This window comes from Phyllostomus discolor, chromosome 3 (genome assembly GCF_004126475.2).
Source record: "Phyllostomus discolor isolate MPI-MPIP mPhyDis1 chromosome 3, mPhyDis1.pri.v3, whole genome shotgun sequence".
Taxonomy (NCBI): Eukaryota; Metazoa; Chordata; class Mammalia; order Chiroptera; family Phyllostomidae; genus Phyllostomus; species Phyllostomus discolor.
In genome coordinates, this window is record NC_040905.2 from 124,347,216 (window position 1) to 124,374,142 (window position 26,927).

The 26,927-nt window shown below is 37.6% G+C and overlaps 1 protein-coding gene across 1 annotated transcript; it reads right to left on the reverse strand.

Annotated features, from left to right (window-relative positions):
* Positions 1-3,549: 3,549 nt before the first annotated feature.
* Positions 3,550-26,632, reverse strand: LOC114498071 (cytochrome b-c1 complex subunit 2, mitochondrial). The gene is made up of 14 exons (XM_028514152.2): positions 26,487-26,632; positions 23,476-23,559; positions 23,231-23,380; positions 22,035-22,099; positions 20,534-20,590; positions 19,724-19,848; positions 16,701-16,798; positions 14,556-14,613; positions 12,438-12,533; positions 11,912-12,111; positions 9,326-9,406; positions 7,481-7,557; positions 5,163-5,316; positions 3,550-3,819 (listed from the first exon to the last, which is right to left on the reverse strand). The coding sequence occupies exons 1-14, from the start codon at positions 26,517-26,519 to the stop codon at positions 3,736-3,738; spliced, it is 1,362 nt and encodes a 453-aa protein (XP_028369953.1). The 5' UTR covers positions 26,520-26,632; the 3' UTR covers positions 3,550-3,735.
* Between the last annotated feature and the right edge of the window lie 295 nt (positions 26,633-26,927).

Here is a 26,927-nt window from a genome sequence, read left to right on the forward strand (position 1 = left end):
GTTTTTTGCCCAAACTGTCAGGAAAAAATCTTTTAATTTTTAAAATCCAATTATTTATTTATTGATACTTGTTTTTTTGTATTATAAAAGAATTTTAGCATTTATTTTTGAACATATGATGATATAAGAAATTTTATGTAACAAATTACAAAGCACAAGAATAAATATAAGGTATTTCAGGTACTGCCCATGTATAAGGTACATCCTTATTTTTCCCTCAAAAATTCGAGTAAGAAAAGTGTACATTATACACAGCAAAATACAGTACTTAAGAGACAGGATAGAAACAGATGAGGGAGAAGGAGATGATGAGAGAAGACAAAGCTCTGTCACAGGGAAGATAAAGCAGATATACAAAAGGAAGCAGTACAATTATAGGACACAACTGATAGGGAATTTATATTTTTCAGAAATAACTCTATTGCAAGAAGGGAATAAAATTCAGACCATTTAATTGTTCTTGCCCAAAATGAAATTTTAGCTGTTTTTATCTTTGTCATCACAAACAGTATTTTTTAAAATTACATTTTATCGATTATGCAATTACACTTGTCCCAATTTTTCCCCCTTTGACCCCCACCACCCAGCCACCTACTCCCTCAGGCAATCCTCACATCATTGTTCATGTCCATGGATCATGCATATAAGTTCTTTGGTTATCCCACTTCTTATACTATGCTGTATGCCCCCATGGCTATTCTGTAACTACCTAGTTATATACTTAATTCCCTCACCTCTTCACTGATTCCCCCAAACTCGTCCTCCCATCTGGCAATCATCAAAATGCTCTCTGTATCAGTGATTGTGTCCCTGTTCTTGTTTGCTTAGTTTGTGTTTTAGATTCAATTGTTGATAGATATATATTTATTGCCATTTTATTGTTCATAGTTTTGATCATGTTTTTCTTAAATAAATCCCTTTAACATTTTGTATAATGGTTTAGTGATGATGAACTCCTTTAGTTTTTTCTTGTCTGGGAAGCTCTTTATCTGCTCCATGGTTCTAAATGATATCTTTGCTGGGCAGGGCAATTTTGGCTGTAGGTCCCTGCTTTTCATGACTTTGACTATTTCTTGCCAATTCCTTCTAGCCTGTAAAGCTTCTTTTGAGGAATCAGCTGACAAATCTCATGGGAATTCCCCTGTATGTAACTAACTGCTTTTCTCTTGCTGCTTTTAAGATTCTCTTTATCTTTAACCATTGGCATTTTACTTAATTGTAAATTAAAAAAAATTCTTTTATTGATTATGCTATTTTAGTTGTCTTGATTTCCCTCCCTTAGCCCTTTTCCACTCAGCAATCCCCACAGCATGGTTCATGTCCATGGATCATATGTATAAGTGCTTTGGCTATTCCATTTCCTATACTGTACTTTATATCCCCATGGCTATTCTGTAACAATCTATTTGTACTTAATCTACTTACCTCTTCACCCATTCCCCCTCTCCCCACTTCCATCTGGCAACCATCTAGTAACTAACTTCTTTTCTCTTGCTTCTTTTAAGAGTCTCTCTTTATCTTTCACCTTTGGTCTTTTAATTACGATGTGCCTTGGAGTGGGCCTCTTTGCATCCACCATAATTGGGACTCTGTACTTCCAGGATTGTATTTCCTTCTGTATTTCCTTCTCCAAATTAGGGAAGTTTTCTTTCACTATTTTTTCAGATAGATTTCCAATTTCTTGCTCTTTCTCTTCTCCTTCTGGTCTGCCTAAAATGGGAATGTTGGAATGCTTGAAGTTGTCCCAGAGACTGCTTACACTATCATTTGTTTTGGACTCTTTTTTCTTCTTGTTCTGCATGGTTGTTTTTGGCTTATGTTCCAAATCATTGATTTGATTCTCAGCTTCATTCTATTGTTGTTCTCCTGTAAATTGTTCAATTAGTGTATCCTTCATTGCTAACTGGATCTTTATGCTGTTGAGGTCCTCACTAAGTTCCTTGAGCATCCTTATAACCAATGTTTTGAACTCTGCATCTGATAGATTATCTCATCTCCATTTTGCTTAGTTTTCCTTTCTGGAGTTTTGATCTGTTCTTTCATTTGGGCCATGTTTGTCTTGTTTTAGCAGCCTCCCTGTGTTTGTTATGTATTGTATGTATTAGGTAGAGCTGCTATGACTCCATCTCAGTATCATGGCCTAATGTAGTAGGTGTCCTGAAGAGCCCAGAGGCACAACCTCCCCTCTGACCCAGGCTGGGTACTCAAGGTGTGCCTTTTGTGTGGGCTGAGTTCATTCTCCTCTTGTAGTTGAGACTTGGTTGCTATTGGCAGGTCAATGGAAGGGATTTACGTAGGCCAGTGAGCTCCAAGGATTGGCTGTGACCACTGAATACCAATGTCCATCCTCTGTGGAGGGGCAGGGTGGTAGTGTTCAGATGTGATCTGTACCTGTCCATTGGGTCTACAGGCTCTGGGATTTCCTGGGTGGTGCAGGTCAAGGTCAGCTCCCACCTGTTTTGTCTGGGGCAACCCTGCCTGAACTATAAAGTAATCTGAGATGGGTGCTACTTGTGCAGGGGTTAGAGATTTCCAGGGGAAGCCAAGTTGTGAATCTAGGTGACTACTGCTAGAGCCAGGCCCGGGGCGTCTTAGCAAGAGGTAGCAGGGAAGGGAGGTCACTGAGGTAGGCTGTTGCTTGAGAGTATTTGGAAAGTTGTGAAGCATGAACCAAGACCAGCCATTCATATAAAATAGCTACTGTTAACAGCTGTAAATTGGGTGGGACAGAGCCTGAGGGTATCCCCAGGGGAGGGCAAACAGTGTTAGCAAGGCTGATGGGAGATCTCAGATATGGCATCTGCCAGCTGGTTCTGTGGGAGGTACACTCAGAAAAGTGACAATGGCTGCTACCTGCCTAGGTTGGAGAAAGCTGACCCCCAGCTCGCACCTTGATACCAGAAACTTCAGTTCCTTTTTGTATGCCACTGGTGCCTTTCAAACTGTTACCCTACTGCTAGAGCTCAGAGGGAGTGAATCTGAGTAGGTAAGAGTGTGTGTGGGCTCTTTAAGGGAAACTGCTTGGGACTCCAGAGGTTTCTTCCAATTCAGTACTTGCTGGTTTTTGTAGACAGAAGTAACGGGGACTTACCTTCTCGGCAGTGGAACCCTGGGCTGGTGGGCCTAGTGTGGGGCTGGGACTCTTCACTCCTGAGATATCACTCCCAAATTGTTATCCACCTTACATGAGTGGGATCAATCCACTCCATGTTTCTACTCCTCCTACCAGTCTGGATGGATGTGGATTCTTTAATTCCAAAGTTGACAAACTCCCATTCAACTTGATGGTTGTTCTACAATTTTGTTGTAATTCTGATGGGGATGTATGAGGAAGTGAGCCATGATGCTGCCATACTGACCAGAAATCTCTGCTTTTATCTCAAAGAGGTACCACCTACAATAGCCTGGAAATACTGGCTAATAGCTATTCAACCTTCATTTAATAGTTTCTCACACTATCATATCCTTGTTCTCCTTGACAGCATCTAAAACAAGATGTCTGCGAGTAAATACTCGTTGATTAACTGATTAGAAAAAAAACACAAGGAGACACTTAGAATGTTTTACTAACTTTAGGTTGGCTGGAAACAATTACCTGCATTTATACTTTTTAAGATTATTTCACCTCATTGCAAAAAAAAGAGATAAATGTTACATTACAGACTTGTGACTTTCATGTGTTTGCTGCTCTGGGTTGAGAAAATGTCCAGCTCTTTCCTACCATGTGTTTCGGCATTACAGCTCATCAACAAAAGGTGTGTGCCCCAAATTTCCGCTTGTTGCCATTGACTTCTTTCCAGAAACAAATTTCTTTGCAGCCTTTAAGTAAACAAATGAAAGGCAGAAAGTTAAAAGAAAAAAGAACATGTATTATCAAGTAATTTAACTTATTTCATGAGTTTATGGATAAGACACTGCAAGCCAGCAATTCTTTAACAGCCTCTTGTAAAGATTAACTACAGAAGGGGGCTAGTGTGCTATTTTAATTTGAATAAAAGCTCAGCTGTTTCTTTGAGTATCCATCATATGTGTGACTGAGGAAGTGTGGTGCTCTTGATATGAAGGTAGCTGTTATAGAGGGGGATAAGGAAAACCTCATGGACATTGCAAACTAGGGTAGAGTTGGCCCTGGGCAGGTCTGTACCTTCTTATTTCTGTATTACAGTGGCAAATAGTCTAGGTTAATAAAAATACACTGATTGTTAACTTAAAAGTCCAATGTTCTTAGTATTCTTTATGCCATGACTTCAAGTTCAAAGGCCGGTTGCTTGCATTAGTGTAATACCATAAGTATCAGTCCTTGCATTATGTCAGGCCATCTTTTCTCAGTGGATGGTGGTGGCAGCAGCTGGGTTGGGACTCACATGGTATATAAGATGAGGACATTTGGAAGAGTATGTAATAAACTTTGGGTTCAGAAAGTGATGTCGGGGTTACTCCTTAAAATATACTGTCTCTTTTTTCCATCCTCATTGTCCCTACATAAGGTAGACATGTTAAGAAGATGGTTGAGACCTCTACCTGGAAGGGCAGTTGGCATTTTTAATATAGAAAGGATCGGAAAAACCTACTGATTTTGAATTTATTCTGTAGTTCATGTACTTGTTTGGTATAGTAGGGAATACAGAGAGGAAGTATAACATATATTCCTTGCCCTAGTAGGGAATACAGAGAGGAAGTATAACATATATTCCTTGCCCTCAAAGTAACTCATCTTGTAGGCAACAATAATATATGTGGAAAAAAAAAGCAAGAGTAGGAGAATATCTTAGGCTGAGAAGACAAAAGAAAATCTTGAGATGCTGGATTGTGAAGGACTTGCAAACTATGGATTTTATTTCTTCTTGGGAGTGAAAAGGAAAAATACCAAACTTGACTATTAGTTTCAATCATAAAATTGCCAATATTCGATTCTTCTTGACCTCTAAGAATTTAGAATGGTTTAACTTAATTGTAATTTAGCTGAATGAGGAAGATACATAAACCCTGAGCTGATAAGGTAGGTATTTGCAGATCTGATGGTAATGAGCTTACCTGGTAGACAGGCACCAAACAGCATAAAAATAACATATACACTCCAAGGAAGCTTATGCATGCCTTCTGAAATTGGATCATTAAGGTCAAGTTATTTGATGTTAAATCATAAGTTTTCATTTGCTTACATTTATGACATCAGCATCAGCTACTGAGTCAATCTGCTGAAGGACTGTGGATGGTGGCATGTACGAACCAGCAACAAGGGCCTGAGACCCCACTTCATCCAGGAAACCCTCAGAAGACTCCACTGACATTAGGTACCCAGCCTTCAGCTTGTTCCTGTCCAATTAAAGGTGCATAACTAAGACAGAAGCCAGTTTTACAGAGCAAGGCAATTTTATTAGTATGTTCCCAAACTCTCAAATATGTACTGGTAAATATGCAAATTAACAGCTTTGAAGTCTTACACTGTTACAGGCCTCCCTTCTATTTCTTCAGCTCAACATTATCATTCAGAAAGTTGTCAGTACAAAATTATACAAAACCCCAATAGATTACCTTTTGATTCTGGACTAGAACTGAGATCTAGTGAAATAACTCTTGTCTCCTGATACTTTCTTGGGAATAATTTTAGGCATTTTTATTAAACAAAAATAACTGTATGGGCTCTTAAAACACTGTCCACTTAGTGGAATGTTGTGTGCTAATTCTGTAGCTATTCCTCTACCACAGCCCCATTTCTGTGCTGGGACTTGTCTCATTAAGGGTAGAAAGTAATGGAGAGGCAGGTGGGTAAGCCCCAGTAGCTTAAATGTGGGCACAAAAGCATCAATTTCAAATAAAATAATATCCAATTTGTAAGTCTCTCAGAAAGAAATTGGTGTTCAATAATGCACTTGGGTTATTTAACCCTTAAATAAATTATCTTCCTTTGGCACGCTGTAACAAGACTTCCATGTATACATAATTAAAATTATATGTAGCAATTTTACCAAACTATCAGCTTAATTAAAGTGAGATTTTACCTGCAATAAACTTTACCAAAAGATTATTAGTTTGTCCCTTCAGCAACAACACCTTACTCTCTCTTTTTCACTACAGGAAGACTAAGAACCTGATAGGAAAAAGTATCAACTCCATGCAAATGGCAAAAAAGAAAAAAAAAAATACTTGACATTAATCACTGAAACTCCATTCTCTACATGTTGCCAAACCTTATAAAAACAGTGTTTACATTTATTAAAATACACTTTCTTAAATAAATTACCTTGAAATAAATTCTTCTTAAATAAATCTAGCATTTCAATTTTTTCTTACAGTGTTTTGTTTCTGGTACTATCATACAGAGTTATACCCTATTAACCCTTGGTTCCATGGATACAATATTTAATAAACCGTGTTGTCATGATTCAAGAGAGGCAATTTCTTACTATGTTCAGCATTTAACAAAGTACTAACACAAATGGGAACAGGAATGACCAATCGGTTATTCCCTCCTGGTTATTCCTTCACTGTCATACTTGCCATGTGGGTAACACTTATGATCATGAAGACTGAGTTTCAGGATTCACATTATGAATTGTCCTCAATGGATGGAGTCAAAGTTAAATGTTTTAAACTGCTGTATGAAAATGTAAGCTGATTTCCAACTCTGCACAAGGTAGCTCTCTTTTAGTTAAGAGAAAATCTCAGAACTTCCAAGTTAGAGGTGCTGTTAGTACTTTCAGTGATGACAGTGGGAATTTAAAAATCACCAAATAGGTGAAGAGTATTTCAATCTTTTAATTAGGTATCTTTTTTTGGTCTATTGCATCAGTGAAGAGAAAAAGAAATTACTAATGGTTACAGTAGAACAGGCACGCATATTTTGGTGGTATGATTATAAACTGGTATGAACTTTTTATACTGTGACTTTGAATATAAAAATAAAATTTTTATATAAACAAACACACATATATTTTAAAGTAGAGCCTTTCATTATGTTTACAAGTCTTAGCCCAATTGAGAATCCATACCAAGAAATTTATGTGAAATACAATTGTTTTAAATGCAAAAATATCTTTTAGAGTCTATAGTTTCCAATTGCATAAAGTGTCCACTAAGTATATTTTGATACACCAATTAATATTGTTTATGACAACTTTTTAGTCATCTGAATAAACAGAAACGTAATGTTACAGAGGAATCATTGGGAATGAAAGATCATTTTTTGTGTTTGTAATTTTCAAATTTCAACAGTAAACATGCTATTAAATAGGATATAAGTATATATACAATGTTAACATTATGTTTAAAAAATGCATGAAAATGGTTAAGCAAACAAGCAAAATGTTAACAGTTAAATCTCTAGATGGTAGGATATGGGCATGTCTCCCTTTCTTTTTAAATAATTTTCTGTATCTTTCAATCCTTTTGTGCATATATTACAATACTGTTATAACTACAAAAAAAATAACTTTCAAATAACTGAAACACAAAATACACAGCTAATGCTGAAACTTACTTGGCAGCCTGGACATCTGTACTGGAAAGGTTTCCTTGAGCAACTGTTTTTACTTGGTTGTAGGCAGCCTTGATAACCTAGGACAGACAATGAAAAGCTTGCCAGAGTCTTCTGAAGCAATCAAATGCTCCTCTATGGCAAAAACACAAGATGGAAGCTTAGTTCTAGAGAAATAGCAGTGCCCATTTGGATGGAGTTTTTAAGTCAATATGTATTCCTTATTCTTCCAATATTCCATCATGAAGCTGTTTGTACAACTTACAGTATCCGAGCAGCAAAAATAAGTGGCAGAGGATGGCAGGGAGATTTAGGAAAAGCAAACATGGATTTATAATCACCTATAAAGAATAAGCACCTCTAAAATTTCCCTAGCCTCTCAAAGCATCATGCAATTAATGCCGCTAGCTCTTACTGTTAAAGTAGTAATCCATTCAGCCAACTTAAAGCTTGTCAATACTGGGGATGCTGAGTCAAGAAGGAATCAAGTTCTGGGGATGTGGGTGAGCACTTGGCAAATACTTGTTGACTCAGTAAATTAAAAAACCTGGCCCATGATTTTCAGCACCCCAACCTTGGCATCATTCTGGGTCTGTTCCTAAGGTTCCCCCTAATTACCTAAATTCTAGGACCTTCATTTTCCATCCATTTCAGCTACTCATATTCACAGCCACACCCCAGACTTGGCCATAACCTAGATTTGCCCTACCCACCAAATCCTCAATTCCAAGACCCCTGGCCTAAGTCTTACATCATGCTGCCCTTGTTTTTCCACTTTATCAAGATCATTAGTTCCTTGGTTTGTTTCAGTCTGAGGTCCCTCTGGCTTCATTTCTGTCTAGCCTGTATCCAAAAATATTCTCTTAAACTCGTGCTAGCATTCCCAACTCCCTTGCTATCTCCTCATACTTGACCTGTCTACTTAGCAGCACTTCAGCCTGCGATCAGCCCTGATACCTGCCCCCTCAATAAGGCTAGTGAATACTATTGAAGAAAAAATGCAAACCAGACCTGTCTGTATTGTGAATTTGCCATATAGATGTCTCTAATGGCTAACTGCCATTCTGTGTGTATCTAGACGTTCATCTGTCCCAAACCTCCCATTTGTAATTTCCTATCTCCAATGTCTGCTTCAATCTTTCTCTTTCCACTATGTTTCTTCCAAGTTCATCTCTTAGTGTAAATCCTACTAAACCTACCACCTACCTCCTGGCATCCAAGCTCTACCTGTCTATACCAACCTTGCATTTCTTTCTTCTTATTCATTCCTTAGCACAGTAAATTATCATTTACTTCCAACATTCTGGTGAAAACTGGCAATATCACCAATGATGTCCTCATTTGCTAAATCTACCTCTCTGTGGTAACTAAAGGGATGTCAATACATAGTAGATTAAAATGGTGTGAATTTCTTCCAAATATATCAATTTCTCTTCTTTTTATTCTTGTTTTCTTGGTCATTTTCCCGAGTCACTTAAAGCATAAAGCATAAGGAGCTTCAAATTTTCTCCTATGGTCTTTCATACAAACCTCTGATTTCAACACAGTCTGTATTTTGAGGATTCCCAAATACGCATATTGGCCTTGACCTCACCTGAGATCTCAATTCAGATGTCCCAGAGACAACTTAATGACACTTCTTCAAACAGAACCAAAATACCAAGGAAGCATTTCCTCCCACTTTCCTGGAAGCAACAGCGTACATGTTTCTATTTTCTCCACAGCAGATACACTTCAGTGATGTTAGAGAGCTCTGATCAGCCATGGCACTCAAATATTTCCACATTTTAACTAAAAACACGTTAATGGGGAATAAAAACTTGTGAGCATGGTGAGTTTGCAACTTACATCTCCAGCAGCTGTGGCCTGTGAGATAGTATAAATCCCAAAGAGTCCAGAATCTGAGTAACTGGCATTAAAAGCGGAAACCTGAAATATAATGAAACTTGACTGTATGTCATTCTACCAGGTGGAATGGGGCACAATTTCCTTAACACTGTAGAGACAAAAACTTGTATGTTCACAATATAAGCAAAATAGACTAAAATTTTGTTTACTTTCCTTTTTGCTAACCTATTTTGATGATTAGAGGTAAATGTAAACATAAACCTGTGAACATTGTCATTATAGACACAATGGCTGAGTGTCATGGGCTGTGAGCTTTGGCACTAGACTAACCTGAGTTTTTCCCTTTTGTTGTTGGTGACTTCCTTTTTACCAATTCACTTCCACGTCGAAAGACTAAAGTCAAAGAGTTAGGGAAAAATTTCTGCTTGGTGGCCATTATTCACGTTCCCAGGTAGCAAAATGTTTCGTTAGCCTCTGGATAACAGGGTTATTATTGTCTGAACAATGTTAAGTTCCTTAAGGTAACATGACTGCCCAGGATAAGGTTTCCCAGTATTTACATAAGGATCACCTGATTGTTATTAAGAATACAGCCTTCTGGTTTCCTACAACAGATGACTTAGCTCTCTGTAGACGCAGTCTGGGGGCCCACATCTTAAGCTAACATTCCAGGTGATTTTCATGTACTTTAACGTTTGAGAACCACTGGTCCAGCCCAGATAAAGCATAGAGCATAAAAAACTGCACTTCAATTACTTGAATTATAATTCTGAGACTATCCTATTTACACTCCAAACTTCTGGACAAGTTTTGAAGTAGGAATTTCTATTACATTATGTCATTGGTTTAGGATTAAACTCCAGCCACCCCAAAGCCATCATTATCATTTGATGGTAAAGAAAACAGTAGAACATGAACCAAGAGAAAGCAAATCTGGAGGAAATTTTAAAAAGCAGCAGGTGAATTAATTTAGAAACATTTAAAATAGTGGTTTTCAAACTGTGTTCCAGGGACCCCCCTAAGGCTCTGAACAGAAGATTCCAAGGGTTTCACTGTCAAGTAAACTTTTAAAACTTCTTTAAAAGAAAAAACTTGTATGTGGGCATTATAGTTGGGAAATCCTATTGGCTAAAAAAAGCTTCTCCACTAAAAAAAAGTTTGAAAACTAGCACTCAAATATTAAACAGAGGAGCAAAAGGAGAAGGTTGATTTTAATTTCCACTTTTAAGTGTCACATGGCCAAAGACTTACTGAAACATAAACCTGCCTGTGTCATGTACGACTGCTGAAGTTATGAATATTTAATCCTACAATTTATAGTATGTGTTACTTTTTAAAAGCATATCATTGAATGTCATGTAAGGTACAATACATTGGGAAAACAATGGTCACTCATTGAATAATACCTTGTTGACATTTTACATTCTTTGATTTGAATACCATTATTTTGAAAGCTTTAGCACTTTGCTCACTGTCATAAAAAGGTGTGTTCTAAAGTAGCGTGGTCTTTGTTATGATTAAATGTCATTACTTTTCGTCTCCTTTTTTTTATCCTCACCAGAGGACATGCTTACTGATTTTAGAGAGAGGGAAAGAGAGAGGGAGAGAAATATCAACATGGGAGAGAATCATTGACTGGCTGCCTTCTCATACACACCCTGACCAGAGACTGAACCCACAATCTAGGCATGTGCCCTGAACAGGAATTGAACGTGTGACCTTTTGGTTTACAGGATGATGCCCAACCGACTGAGCCACACTAGCCAGGGCTCACTTTCTTAACTTAATTTCAAGCTATAGGAATTTCTTGGTATATATCTTGTACACTTGATCGAAAAACATAAAGAACAGTCAAAATCAGGAAAGGGCCATAAGAACAGAAGAGGACAGAAGAAAATCTAGAAATAAAGGCTAATTAGAATTTAGGTGAATGTTTCATATTTAAAATTTTATCCTAAAGGGAACTGAAGTGTGAATTTCTTACTTTTTAAAGTATTTTCTTTCTTTCTTTCTTTCTTTCTTTCTTTCTTTCTTTCTTTCTTTTTCTTTATATTTTTATTTTTAGAGAGAGGGGAAAGGAGGGAGAAAGACATGGAGAGGAACATCAATGTGTGGTTGTTTCTTGTATGCCCCCTTCTGGGGATCTGGCTTGCAACCCAGGCATGTGCCCTGACTGGGAATGGAACAGGAGACCCTTTGGTTTACAGGCTGCTGCTCAATCCACTGAGCCACACCAGCCAGGGCTAAAGTGTTCTTTCTACAGTAGGTTTACAGTTGCTGAGTATGTGAAACAGTTTATTCTTATATTATTATTTACTAACTATTGTATTGTTTTCCACATGAACAACTATAAACCTATGTTTGCCCACCCTTGTGTATCAGAATAATTGAAAAGACAGTAAGTTTTCGGTAGACCCACTGAAGCACTAAAATCAAGCCTCACTGTCTGTTCAACTTTACAAAGATTTTCCTGGCATTAGTCTTAAAATTTAAGAGCAGATTAACATTAAGAGCAGACTATTTGGACTACATTATAAACACCGAGACTTTGAGAAAAGAGGAGAGCCATCAACTGCTTACACTTACATCAAATGGATGGTGAATCCCCTTGGCGACAGCTTGGTACAGAGGGCTGGTGGCATTGCTGCCCCTCTTAACATGTGGCCCGGAGCCAAGGACATGCTGGAGAATACTAAATGCATTTGCTTCTGCACTTCCTGTGGCAGCACTTTCAGCTACAAAAGCAGCATGGACAAGACTGTCTCCATTCTGTTCTCGAATTTCACCTGGGGCCATGGAAGGAGAGGGTGAAGAAGAAAGTGGGTTGGTCACCACTGGTTTTGTTCTTCAGCATTCTATACCACATACTATGAACCCACTGAGATTAAGCTTTCCTGAGGCCTAGTGCTCTTTCCCTGCCACCGTGCCTGCCCCCCGCAAAACACACAAAACATGTTTAACAGACAAGACCCAAGTGAGCTAATTCTTTCCTTCCACATTCAGGGTGTTTGGTAGTAAATAATCTGGCCTATTCCACTTTGATACAATATTTTGGTGGTGGTGGTGGGGAGTTCCTTCTGAAAAATTAAACTTAATAGAAGAAAATGCTCACCTCCACGGTATCTGGCCTTTGCACCGGATAAACCAAGCCCACCCCTCATGTTCAGAAACCGTTCAGCAACTTGCTTCAGAACAGAATGACTCACACCTATTTCACCAGAAAGAAAAAAAGCTAGAACCAGAATTTCTAAAAGACAATTATAAAACATCTGTTTAAAAAATGATTATACAATACTACAGAAATAAACAGTAAAGAACACAAGAGTCCTTACCCGTCGCATGCCATTCTCCCAGAGATATCTTTATAGTTTACTATGCATTCATATAAAACTTTTTCTTATGCATTATCTTCATTTTGTTATTTTTCAAAATGATGTTATTCTATTGATATTGTTTTTAACTTGCCTTTTGTAATTTGCATCTGATTGAGTGGTCCACATTAAACCTTTAATGGTTATAAAGAATTCCATTATATGAATAAATATACCATCATTTACTTAATTAATCCCTTCTTTACGGACATTCAGATTTCCAATAGTTGGCTATTAAAACAATATTTATTGTGTATCAAAGAACCCTTCTGAGAGGTCAAGACAACCCACAGAGTGGATCTGATAAGAATTTAGTATCCACAATATATAAAGAAATCTTACAACCTAAAAATAAAAAAAGCAAACAACGCAATTAAAAATGTACAAAGGACTGGAACAGACATTTCTTTAGTGATATATAAATGGCTAATAAGCACAAATAAAAGATGTTCAGCATCATTAGGGAAATAATAATCAAAACCACAATGAGATACCAGTTCACGCCCACCTGGATAGCCATAATCAAAAAGGCAGAAAATAACAGTGCTGGTGAGGATGTGGAGAAACTGGAACCTCTGTCCACTGTTGGTGGGACTGTAAAATGGTTCAATTGCTTTGGAAAACAATCTGGCAGTTCTTCAAATGGTTATACATAATTACCTTATTTCCTGGCAATTCTATTTCTAGGCATATACCCAAAAGAATTAAAAACAGATGTTTTAATCTAACAAAAATCTTATGCACAAATGTTTATATTCACAATAGCCAAAATGTGGAAATAACCCATATGTCTATTTGATGAACAGATAAACAAAATATGGTGATGGAGTATTTTTCAGCCAGAAAAGGGACCACTGGTACATGCTATAACATAAATGGACTTGGAAAACATTACGCTAAGAAAGAAGCCAGTTATAAAAGGTGATATTATGTATGAATTCCATTTAAGTGAAATGTCCAGAATAGTCAACTATGTGTATACAGAAAATAGACTAGTGGTTGCCAGAGAGGCAAGGAGGAGGTGGAATGGGGAGTTACTGATAATGAGTATGGGGTTTCTTTTGGAGATGATGAGAATGTTCTGAAATCACAAAGTGGGAATAGTTGCACAAGTACACTTTAAAAGGGTGAATTTCATGGTATATGAATTATTATGCCTCAGTTAAGCTATTACTTATAAAACAATGAATGAAAAAATGCTGCAAATAATATTCTCAAGCAACTATTTTATAAACTTGACCAAGTGTTTATGCAGGTTATACTGTGAAAAGTAAAACTGCTGGGTCTAAGAGCATAAACACTCAAATAGGCCTCCAAAAATGTTCTATCAGTTTACATTTCCACCAACAATTTTTGAGAGTGCCTACTACTTCCATACCCTGGGTAATACTGGGCTGTGTCAAACTTTTAATTTTTTGCCAGTCTCACAGATAAAAATTTTCTTAATTATTAGTGAGTCTGACTGTCTTTTTCAATAGTTACTAACCACACACACACTCAGTTTCCCCATGAATTGTCTGTTCATGCTCTCTGCCTATTTTTCTATTAAACCTGTAAACAAACAAACAAACAACCCTGTAAAAGCTCTTTGCCTAGAGCAATTTGCCCTTTGTCACAGGTTTTGCAAATACTGTAATAAATTTAAAACTAGTAGTTCACAAAGTTAAATGTTGGATTCTGCTTTCCAAGAAAAAAAAAACCACAAAAAAACAACAACTAGCAATTAAAATCTCATTACATACTTCCTATGAGACATAAACAGACTACCGAGTTTTCAAGTTTTGTTCAATACGTACTCAATTACAGTTTAAGACTACTCTTAGGAAAGCAAACTGATACATAGGCAACTCCCAACTTACCAAGTCCAATCAAAGCCATTCTTGCACTTGTAAAATGGTTCTGAACATAGTGATGTAACTAAAAAAGTTAAAAAGCATTTGTTAGGTTATATTGGTATAAATATATAAAAAGCTAGGAGAGGGGCTGGGTGGAGGTAGAATAGGGTATAAGGAGGATAAATGGTAATGGGGAAAAATACAATAAAAAACAAAAAAAAACACACCTTATGAAAAATTTAAAAAAGTATATAGCAAGCTGTAAAAATTTAAAACTGCAGTTCGGCAGAAAAATAATCCCTTTAAAGTTGTTATAATGAATAAGAGACTACCTAGATTTTATTTAAAAACTACTGCTTAAAAGAACTAGAACTTAATGTGATGATGGTTACATAACTGTGAATATAATGAAAACTACTAAACTGTGGACTTTAAACACGTCAACTGTATATGTGAACTGCATCTCAACAAAGCTGGTACTGAAAAACAAAACAAAAAAGGGAATGAAAAATTAGAGCACATACTGGCTTGAACTTGAAAAAAAATGGAACCTAGTTTATTACTTTTATGATGTGACTTAAACAGCACACCAGGTTTCTTTTGTCTTTATGCAGGTAGCATTAAAGGACTATTACACTCTACTGTAGAGCTTTACCTCACTGTACCTCTCACCCATCTTGCCATGAGGTTATGGTCTATACCAGGCTTTTCAATCTAGATGATGAAAAAATTATCTGGGGGAACTTAAAAAACAAAACCCCTGTCACTGTCTCCCAACCCCTACCCCATTGCTAGGCTCATTACACAACCTGATATACAGTAGAACTCAATGTGGAATCTTGGAATCTTTTTTTTTTTTTTTATTTCCCCCATCCCCCATGATCTAAAAATCAGTGAGATTTGAGAATCACTGGTTTATACTATTATTTTAGACCTAATATACAAAAGTCAGGCTTACGCATGTATTCTCAATAGGAGCACTATTGCTCAAGGAGTGAAAATTGGTTCTTAAGGGTAAGAAAAATATTTAATTTCTTTTATATACAGAGTACAAACAAAGACACAGTATATTAACAGATATTCAGTGTATCTGTGGTATTAAAAATTCATTGGGGGAGGTTAGAAAAATCTGACTACACAGTCTCTTTGGGAATGGGTCATAATGTTGGGAATCACTAGGCTAGGGTAATGAAACTCAGCTTCTAATCAAGTTATCAAATTTTGTGCCCTAAAATGAATGGTTCCTACCAATATGAAGTCACCTTGGACATTCATTTTCTTTTTTTTCCTATTGAATGCTGTCACTGCTCAAAGTATTCTGACACCAATTTCTTTAGAATTTCCTTTAGCCTAGGGACCCATTTAAAAAATGCTAATAATTTGAAATAATCTTGGCTGACATCGTAGTATTTATCTACGACACACACACTTTACTACTATTTTTTAAAGTATAGTTGATATACAACACATACCTTGTTTTTTTTTTTTTTAAATGAGACTCTTTGGTATATCCTACTCATAAATTGCCTTTTTATCACTTGACATTATACTATAAAATTTTTCCTGATTAGTAATTTGAATGGTTGCATAGTGTTCCATTCTATAGATATTTAATAACTTATTTAACTATTTCTCCAATGTTGGATATTTAACTTGTTTCTAATTTTTCACAATTATAAACAACACAATAAATAAATAAATAAATGAATGAATGTTTTTCTTTGTGCTGTCTTTTAGCTATCTCAGTAATTTATCTTCACAAAGGTAAATATTTTTGTCACAAGATTATGTTATTTAAACATTTAATACTGTTTTATGATTTTTATAATACTGTTTTAAAAAGATATGTACACACAGAAAAGGGTCTAGAAGACAATAAACCTACATATTAATACTAAGTGCCTTTATGTATGTGAGGTGTTTTCCTTTATTTTTTTGTCTTTGTGTCTGAATTTTCATTAAATCCCCTTTACAAAATTTTTAATTTTAAGTTAAAACATACAAAAATAGTTCTGATAGCATTTTAGTTGAAAAGCTGATAAAAAAAAGCAAACAAGTGAATTTTTAAGTTAGAAGACAGAAAAATTATAAACAAACCCAACATGGTAGGTGAACATTCAATTTAATGTGAAACAAGCACATTGTAAAATGCAATGTGTTGAGCAGTACCTCATCTGGTGTCACCTTTCCAAGCCTGTAGTCTGGACAATACAGGGAATTAGCCAAGGCATTTCGGTAAGCTGCAGCATGCAAATTTTCAATGATACCTGTAAAATAAGAAGAGTTATGGAAATTAAATTTAAATGAAAACAATATTTTTAGAACTTAGAAAGCTTTGTTCATCTTATGGCAACTTTTGAAATTCTGCCAGCTGAAAAGTGCTGAGAAAAATAAGAGATTACTTGCTGGAGTCTACCTAAACACTTCTCTATGTACCTGTTATTATCTGGAAACGATAATGGCCTGGTTTCAGATACTGTGTGACCTTGGACAAGTCATTTAATCTGAATTTTACTTAAGTCTAGGTTCCCTCTCTAGATGATGAGGGAGTTGTCAGTGTAAGAGGAGTTAGAAGAGTGTCAGGCTTAGGTCATATTAGTAGCTTTTAGGGGGTCAAATGTTATCATCAAATTGCACCCCTCATTGGGACCCTGGCACTGTTCCTACTTTCCTGCTTCAGAGTCTTTGTTTGGGGTATGTCCCTTTCATTTGATCATCATTGGGCCATCTTCCTATGCCAGGCCCTGTACTAAGTGCCGGAAATACAGAGATAAGACACAATGTCTGCTCTCAAAATGTTGAGAAAACTTTGGACGAGTAATTTAATCTGAATTTTACTTACTTCTAGGTTCCCTCTCTAGGTCAACAGTACATAGAAAGTGCAGAGGGGCAGAGGGAAAGGCAGTTCGAGCTAGACACATGAGTTAAGAGAAGTAAAATCTGGGATGAGTCTTACAGAGTAAGTATGTTTTGCCAGGTGAGTGATTTGGGAATGGCATTTCAAGTAGCAGAAACAGACGAAGGCATAAAGTATGACAATTTGATTCAAAGGGGAACTGCAATGAGAAGCGGGGAGAGGGTACAGGAAGAAACAGGGGAGGCAGGCAGGGCCAGATGAGTTTGGGCTTTATCCCATATGTAATTAAAAGCCTGTAAAGGATTTTTGCTGGATTTTCATGTCAGAGGGATCATTGTAATGGCAATGCGGAAGATGGGCTGAGGATGTATACCTGCGGGCAGATACATGCCAGTAAATTACAGAACTGTTCAGGCAGAAAGGAGGAGGGCTAGAGTCTCGCTGCTACTAGCGGGAAGAAGCCACTCTGGACATATAAGTCATTTTTCTAAAACTTACCATTCTGCCCTGAACACTGCTGCTCAGTGGCTTAGGTGTCATCTCACAAAGTGAAAGGCTGCCAGTTTGATTCCTGGTTTGATTTCTAGTCAGGGTACGTGACTGGGTTGCAGGCCAGGTTTTCAGTTGAGGGCATTCAGAAGGCAACTGATCAACGTTTCTCTCACATCTGTTTCTCTCCCTCTCTTCACCCCCCACCCCTCTAAAAATAAATAAATTAAATCTTTAAAAAATAAAATAAAATTTACCACTCTATTTCTTTTGTAGAAGTCTAGAGTAACAAAGATCATATTCCTTTGTGGCACAAAGTATCACTATGATATAATATTAACTAACATGAACGAAGCACTCATTATGTTGAGAGAGGAGACCCTTTCTCAACAGGCTTGTGTTCTGCCTTTTTGTGTTTGTCTCTGTGTATTAGGTAGATATGCTGACTCTTGCTATGATGGCTTTATAATGAAAGTATCCTATGGGGCTCAGTGGTGCAATTTTCCAGAACACCTGAGCTCAGTGTTCTAGGAAATGTGTCTTGAGTGGGTTATGTATACTCTCCTGTTGTATTTGAGTCTTGAATGCTGTAGGCCTGTTCTTAGGTGGAGTTAACCCCCAGGCTGGGTGACTATAAGGACAGACCTCAACCACAGTGTATGAGTCACTGTGAAGGAGCTGTCCCCCCCGCCCGCCGCCCCCTGAGGTAGAGTTGTTCCCAGCAGGGTCTGATGACTGATGGAATTCCCTGTGGGTATGCTGCTTGTGTGGCTAGTTGGGTGGAGCTCTGATGTGGTCCAAAGCCCACCACTAACTTGTGTTCATCTTGGGTCCCACTTGGGTTGGGTTCCAATGCAGGTAAATGTCAGACTCTGAAGGTACCCAGCCTTGGGTTACCTCTCTGTAGCTTCCTTGCTATTCACTGTGGCTGCCTCTACTGGGCCTGGGTGTTTGTGGGAGGGGCCAAACTATGTACAAGCATAGGTTTCTTCCAGCTCTGAGCCAGGGACAGATCAATAAAAGGTCCAAGGCACCCTGAAATCCACTTCTACCTACAGGCCACTCTGCCATCCTCTGAGGTCACCTGGTCTTCCTCCAGAGCCTTGTGAAGAAACAGTGGGCCCAGGCTGTGCACAACCCACTGGCCCTGCCATAAGGCATGAAATTCAGTGGGGTGACTGAGGTCAGGAGGGCCAAGCTAGTGGGTCGCCTGCAAAAGGCCTGCATTCTGAGCGAAGCCCATCCCACACAGAGCCCCTGCAGCTGGTCAGTTTTTAGACCTGAGTGGTCTACCTGAACATCTACACCTACCAAAAGTTGAGTTACTTCCAAGAGTTGGTGGTGTTCGTTTATAAATTTGTTTTGCCAGTTGTACTTGTCAAAATTATATAATCAAACATTACATAAATACAAAACATGAACACAAAAAAAGATCTTATTTAAAAAAAATTAAGTAGATTGCTTTGGAAAGACCCAATAAAGGTGGATTGGCTAAACAGTAACACTATTTTGTAACAATAAACACTAACGTCAGTGGCACCAATAAACTGCTGCTGGATTTGGTAGAAGCAAAACCAAAAAAACACAAAAAACCCCACAGGTGGGGTGGCAGGAAAAATGTCTAGGATTTCATAATTAAACTAAAAAAGATGAAAAATAATCAACAATATAAATGTTTAGAAACAAAAGAACAAACAACATATTTTAAAAACTGGACAAATTTTGGGAAAAGACATTTTCAAACCCAAGCAGAAAAAAACTTCAACATTTTTCTCTCTCTATAAATCAATTTTCTTTGAAACCTAGTATATTAGAAACAACTGATGTAATCTAAAAAGGCACTCACGAGCCTGTGGATTCTGAAAAGCCACAGCTTTGTCAATCCTTAGTTGAGACTCAAGGGCAGCTACCTCCCAACGACGAAATTCAGGTGCTGTGGTGACATTGAGCAGGAACTCCATTAGAATATCGCTACAGAAGATATCAAGATATAAGGTAGGAGTCAAAAATTTAAAACCAACATCTATTCTATGTAATTGCAACACTCTCAACATTAAACTTTAACCTTGTAGGAAGCACAGTGTTTTAAGCACTTGGCAAATCATAATCCAAAACCAAAGTCAGAGGTCATAATGCCGCCTTTAGAACTGTCTAAACGCCTCTAGAACAGTTTAGTATTTCTTTAAAAGTAGATGCCCTAGCCCTGGCTGGGTAGCTCAGTTGTTTAGAACGTTGTCCCCAATATGCTATTGCAGGTTCAGTCCCGGGTCAGGGAGCATATAAGAAGCAACCGAAGAATACATAAATAAGTGGAACAACATATTGATGCCTCTCTCTCTTTCCTCTGCCCTCTAAAACCAATAAATTTAATAATAATAATAATAATAATAATAATAATAATAAAAGCCCTGGCTGGCGTAGCTCAGTGGATTGAGCACAGGCTGCGAACCAAAGCATTGCAGTTTCGATTCCCAGTCAAGGCACATGCCTGGGTTGTAGGCCATGACCCCCAGCAACTGCACACTGATTTTTCTCTCTCTCTTTCTCCCTCCCTCCCCTCTCTAAAAATAAATAAAATCTTAAATAATAATAATAATAATAATAATAATAATAAAAAAAAATAAAGCAGATGTCCTAAATATATGCAGGTACTTACACATCATCCCGTAGGCATTCCACAGTGTAAGCCATGTTTTCCCTTGTTGAAGTCACACTACATCAGAAATAAATTACTGTACAGTGAATTATCTGAATCAGAAGTTTTCTTTTATATCTGTTAAATTAACCAGTTCCTTTGAAAAAAAATTATTTTGAAGCATAAAAAAGTATAAATTGTATAAAATAAACATACCCATCAACTAAAATTTAAAAATATTTAAAAAATTATGTTGCATACCTGAAAGTAGTATAATATTGTATGGTAACAATACTTGAAAAACAAAAATAACTAAAATGGTATTTTTAATAAGAAAATACAAATAATTTAACTTTAAAAAGAAAAGAAACCCTGATACATTACACATGGGTGACTCGAAGACATTATGCCAAGTGAAATAAGGCGTTCATAAACAGACAAACACTGTATCATTCCACTCATATGAGGTATCTAGGGTAGTCAAAACCAGAGACAGAACATAAAATGGTGGTTGGCAGAAGAGGGATGAAAAGTTAGTATTTAATAACTATAGAGTTTTAAAGGGGAAGATGAAAACATTCTGAAGATAGATGGTGGTGATGGTTGTTTTCATGCCACTTAATGCTGTAGAACGGTACACTTAAAAGAAATTTTATGTTATGTATATTTTACTACAACTTGACAAGTAATCCCTTTATACCCTTCCCAGGATAATTCTCTCATTCCCTCCCACCCTAGAGACAAACATATTCATAAGCATTACATATTATTGTTTAAAAAATTATAAATGACTCATTTTTAAACAAATCTTGGAACTTGTTTTTCCACAAAACATTTTGTATTTTAATCTATTATGTGGATATGCAGAACTAGGTCATTCCTTAACTGCTATGTAGTAGTCCCATTATATGACTATGTAATACTTTATTTGTTTTCCTAAAGATGGACACTTAAATTGTTTCCAGGCTTTACAAAAACCTGTTTGTGAATGTGGACTAGAAAATGTTAGGCTGTAGGATATGCTCATTTTCAATATTACTAGATATGTCTTGATTCTTTTTTTAGGTAGTTGAATCAATTTATACTCCCACCAGTTGTATAAGATATTCTCTATCTCCCATAACACTGCCAGCACAAGATATAAAGACTCTTGATGGGTGAGGAATGGTTAGCACACTAATGATTACAAGTGACAATTGCTATTTCTGGCTTCCTTTTCTGAGAATAGCCTGTTCCTGTCCTTTGTCCATTTATCTTCTCTTTGTTTTTCCCTCCTAGTATTTAATTCTTTATTTTTCAAAATAATCCTCTCCACATTATGTATTTTGCAAATATCTACTCCCAGTTAATTAAATTTTTACTTTAAAGCGTAAAGATATTTACACTTTGATGTAGTCAAATTCATTAGTCTTTTCCTTCTTTAAGAAATCTTTAACTACCCTGATAACAGAAATAGAATTATACAATAGAATCTTTTCTGGTGTTTTCACTATTTATTTCCTAATACTTATTTTAAACAAACCTTAATTTGCCACCAACTGCTTCAATTCCACGGGTTATCTTGAAAGATGATGCTCCTTTTGTAGTCTTAAAAGAGAACAAATATTTTTAGTAGTTCTGTAATTCTAAGCTCCCCAAACAGCACACTGTATCATAATCTAATATCTGTCATTAAATTCAAACGGAACTCTAAATAAATAGTGGATCCTTTTTAGTTTAAGAATTATAAAACATCCCTGGCCAGTGTGGCTCAGTGGATTGAGTGTGGCCTGTGAACCAAAAGGTTGTTGGTTTGATCCCCAATCAGGGCACGTGCCTAGGTTGTGGGCCAGGTTACTCAGCTGGGAGCATGAGAGAGGCAACCGATCAATGTATCTCTTGCACAGTGATGTTTCTATCCTCTCTTTCTCCCTCTCTTCCACTCAAGTAAAATGTTAAGAAAAAATTATAAAACAAAATTCACCAAAAAGCACAAGTATAGATTTTTACATAAAGTACATTTAGGCAAACATTCCTCTATCAAATATAAGCTTACTAGATTCATCAGTCTAGTCTAGAAAAGATTAGCATATGGGAAAGGATAATTTTCTTTCAATTTTCATACTTTTTAAAAAAATTTAATTTTTTAAAACTGTTTTCTTATACTTTAGCACAAACATTCAGATAGACACTAGTTTAATGCTTCTCTGCGATTTTTCATGTTATATTAGGGGACTGTATAGGGTTGAATACTGTTTCCTCAAAATTCATGTCCAACCAGAACCCGTGGCTGTGACCTTATTTGGAAATAGAATTTTTGCAAACATATTTAAAACAAGGTTACACTAGATTAGAGAAGGCCCTAAATCTAATAGGAATGGAATAATCAAGAGGGAAATTTGGACACCGAGACAGAGAGAACACTGTGTGACGAGATACAGAAATTAAGAATGATAGAGCTGTAGACCAAGGAATATCAAGGATTGCCGGCTACCACCACAAGCTAGGAAGAGGCAAGGAAAGGCTCCTCCTAGAGCTATCAGAGGGAGCATGGTTCAACTGATACCCTGACTGCTAGCCTAAGAGGATAAATTTCTGTTGTTAAAGCTACTCAGTTTGCAGTAATATGTTATGGCAACCCAGCAAACAAATACAGGAACACTGCTTTTAGTTATTCTTTTCTCTAGGATCAAGAGACCACAGCATTTCCAAACATACTGAAAAAGTAAAGGTGCTTACCAGACTGGATGCAAGACGAAGCAAATGAGAGGTTCCTAAGTTGTTAGAGTCCTCGTACCTACTGCCTGCTTTAATGAACAAACCAATTCTTGATGCAGGAGCATAGTTTTCCAGAGAAGCAATCACTAAACCATTTGGTAACTTGGTAAGCTGTATTTAAAATAAAACAGAGATGTGAATAAACTTTATATTACCAAGATAGTAAGGCATGTATAGGTTCCAGGTAGCAATTCAGTAGGACTAACCTCAAGCTCCTGAGGATGTGGAGGCACTCTTGCAGGGGCAGTTGTGGCTTTCACTTTGGGAGCGACTTTGAGGGAATAAAATCTCTAAACATACAAGAAAAAAAAACAAAAACCCCCCACCAAACTCCAGGTTATACACATTTCTCAGGAAAACAGTAATACTGTATCCTAGTGTGCCTGACCAATAGGAGGTGTTCAGTGGTAAAAAAACTCCACGGGAAGATTTAACTGATTGACTTATATATTTATCAACCCACCATTCACCCAAGCCTCTTAAACCTCTATTTGTGATTTGTAGAGCTGGAAGGAATACCAAATTCCACATGTTCACTTTTACTCTGTGCTGTTTCCCTTATCTACCCAAAGAGTCTCATCTTTTTAGTCTATTTTCCAACTGAAATTACAATAATTTTAGTTACACTTGAAAGACATAATGTACCAAGGAAAACTTCTATCAAGCCCCAAACGTTTCCCATACTATCTTCTTTACTCTCTTATCTGCTATACTGAGACTATATAACAAAGGGTTATAGCTTCTTTTTTTTTTTTTTTTTAAATCTGAAGTTGATTATTTTTTTAAAGATTTTATTTACTTATTTTTAGAGAGGGAAGGGAGAGAGATAGAGAGAGAGAGAAACATCAATGTGCGGTTGCTGGGGGTCACGGCCTGCAACCCAGGCATGTACCCTGACTGGGAATCAAACCTGGGACACTTTGGTTCCCAGCCCGCACTCAATCCACTGAGCTATGCCAGCCAGGGCTAGCTTCTTTGACTAATACAAATTTATACAATCCTAAAATTAACAATAGCCTCATCCACAGCATAATCTCAACGTGTAGTATGCAGCCACTCATAAAGTAAAGAATCCTTTTAAATGTTGGATTAGGAATCTAAACTGCGTAACTTTTTTTTTTTTGGAAAATGATACACAATGGCACAGAAAAATTTGTTTTACTATGCCTAAGGTTTATGAGGTCACAGTGGATGTTAATTACTAAAACTTGGTACTCCCAGGACCAAATGATCAAGTGTGAAGGACAGAGGGCACTTTGTTGTGCTTTCAGCAGCATTGCACTAGTTGATTCCTACTTTTCATTTGCTGCCAGTACTTTTTAATTATGGGTTACAATTAGCTTTGCTTTATCATCAATTTTGTTTGCTGGATGTGGTATAGTTAACCCTACTTGCGATTGTGGCTTTTAGTTTTCAAAAAATTAAAATTTAAGACATGTGGACATAAAGTTCAAATACGAATAATTCTTAGAGCTATTGCCAAGGGAGATTTAGGTATTTATTTACCCCTCAAATGTGTCTGAACACTGATACTTTGTTGGTTATGTACATCCTATAATTTGTTCCACTCAAATCAGTTGCAAAGAATTATCCAATGCCCTGGCTGGGTAGCTCAGTGGTACACAGTGGTTCTAACACAGGGAGGTTGCAGGTTCAATCTCTGGTCAGGGCAGGTACAAGAATCAACTAATGAATGCATAAATTGTTGGTGCCACAAATTGATGTTTCTCTCTTAAATCAATTAAAAATTATCATTTCAATAACAAAATACATATTTATTCTTATGTAAAATATGCTATAATTAGAAACAATAATTACTTTCAAGTTTACTGTAATCTGTTTACATTGGTATTCTCTAACTGTTGTTACCTTTGAGTTTTTTTCCCCCTTACTGAAAAGTGGGTATGGCTGGAATGGAGATTTTGCCATTTCTTGTCCCTCTAACTGGGCTACCCTCAAAGGGCTGTTAATCTTTTGTTTGTCTAGGTGTGCCAGGAAGCATAAGACAATCACAGCGTAAATTATGGCCACTTGTATAATTCATAGGATATCTATTTAAACATTAAGCACAAGAAACTCCATCCCCTGGTCTTTTGCATCTCCCTCTACCAGGTTATTAGATTACCAAATAAATATTCTGGGTACTACTGGCATTTTGGGCTGGATTTTCTTTTTTTTTTTTTGCTGTGGATTTGTGCACCGTAGGATGTTTTGGCCCCATCCCACACCTCTAGATTCCAGCAGCACTTCTCCACAGGTTGTTACAATCAAAAATGTTTCCAGCCCTGGCTGGTGTGGCTCAGCGGATTGAACGTTGCCTGCCAACCAAAGAATCACTGGTTTGATTCCCAGTTGGGACACATGCCTGGGTTGCAGGCCAGGTCTCCAGTGGGGGGTGCGCGAGAGGCAACCACACATTGATGTTTCTCTCCCTCTTTCTCCTTCCCTTCCCCTCTTTCTAAAAATAAATAAAATCTTTAAAAAAGTTTTTAAGATATTGCTAACTGTTCCCTGGGGGCAAAATGAGCCGAGGTTTTTAAGGGCATTCCGATCTCCCCCCTGGATAACGACGCTCCACGGTGACACAATACTGACACCTGAGTTTTTCCCTAGCGATAGCTGTTTCATTTGGGCTGGAAGGAGCCTTAAGCAGCTCTTGAGAACAGACAAAAAAAACCCTCACAGAGGAAGTCTCTAACAAGATCAAGAAAAGCACACGTCATACATCCAAGACACCGTAACAATCAAGTTCCAGGCAGAGATGACTTCAAAGACATTAGCTCATTTCTTACAAATTTTACTCATAAGCCCATTTCACTGTTGGGAAAACTGTTGCTCCATTATACACCAAGTAGAGGCCGCAGCTGCCAGGACAAGGATGACGGGTCAGGTCCAACGTCGGCCTCCTGCCCCCAGGTCTCGCGGTTTCGGGACGCAATTGCAGCAGTGACCTTCAGAGGTCTCTCCACTGGGGTCGATTCACCACCGCTCTCAAGCCCTCTTCCTCTCTCAAGTTTTCTGTCATTAGGTCTTTTCTGCTTATTGCACGAAGCCGGCCAGCAACGCAAGACCCACCCAGCATGCAGCCTAGGTGCAGGGTTCAGCTCAAGGGCAGACCAGACTGAGGCCCAGGATCCCTAACCAGATACCTCCAGTTCGTATCACCTTGCTAACAAACGGTTTCCCAACGCTCCCCAAACCCGCCGCCTATGCTCACCGAAAGGGACCCAGCTCTGATTAGCAGCTTCATGGCCCGAAATTGCTCTGACCCACGGTCACTGCTGGTTTATAGGAAAGCAAGATGGTGGCCGATAGCCGCGGTTTCCCAGCTTTCCCCGTGCAGGGCCTTTCTATCCCGCTGCGGTCTCTCCGGACCCTTCTACTGCTCCTTGGGGGAGGTTGGACTAGTTTAATTCTGCACTTCACAGGGTAGGGAGGCATTTGTTTTCTTCAGTAAACATTTCAGCACATAACTTCTGTTCCACTTTTCTGGATTCTCCTCCTGGCTCGGATATCCACTTGGCAATCCTCTCCTGATACGTTTACAGCTTCTACACCCCTCTACCACTGTGGATTCTCCCGACCGGATCGCCCAATGGGACAGCCTCTTTTGATTCCGGCTGCGACCTTTAGACTGCTGCTGTCTTTGGGCTTTGAG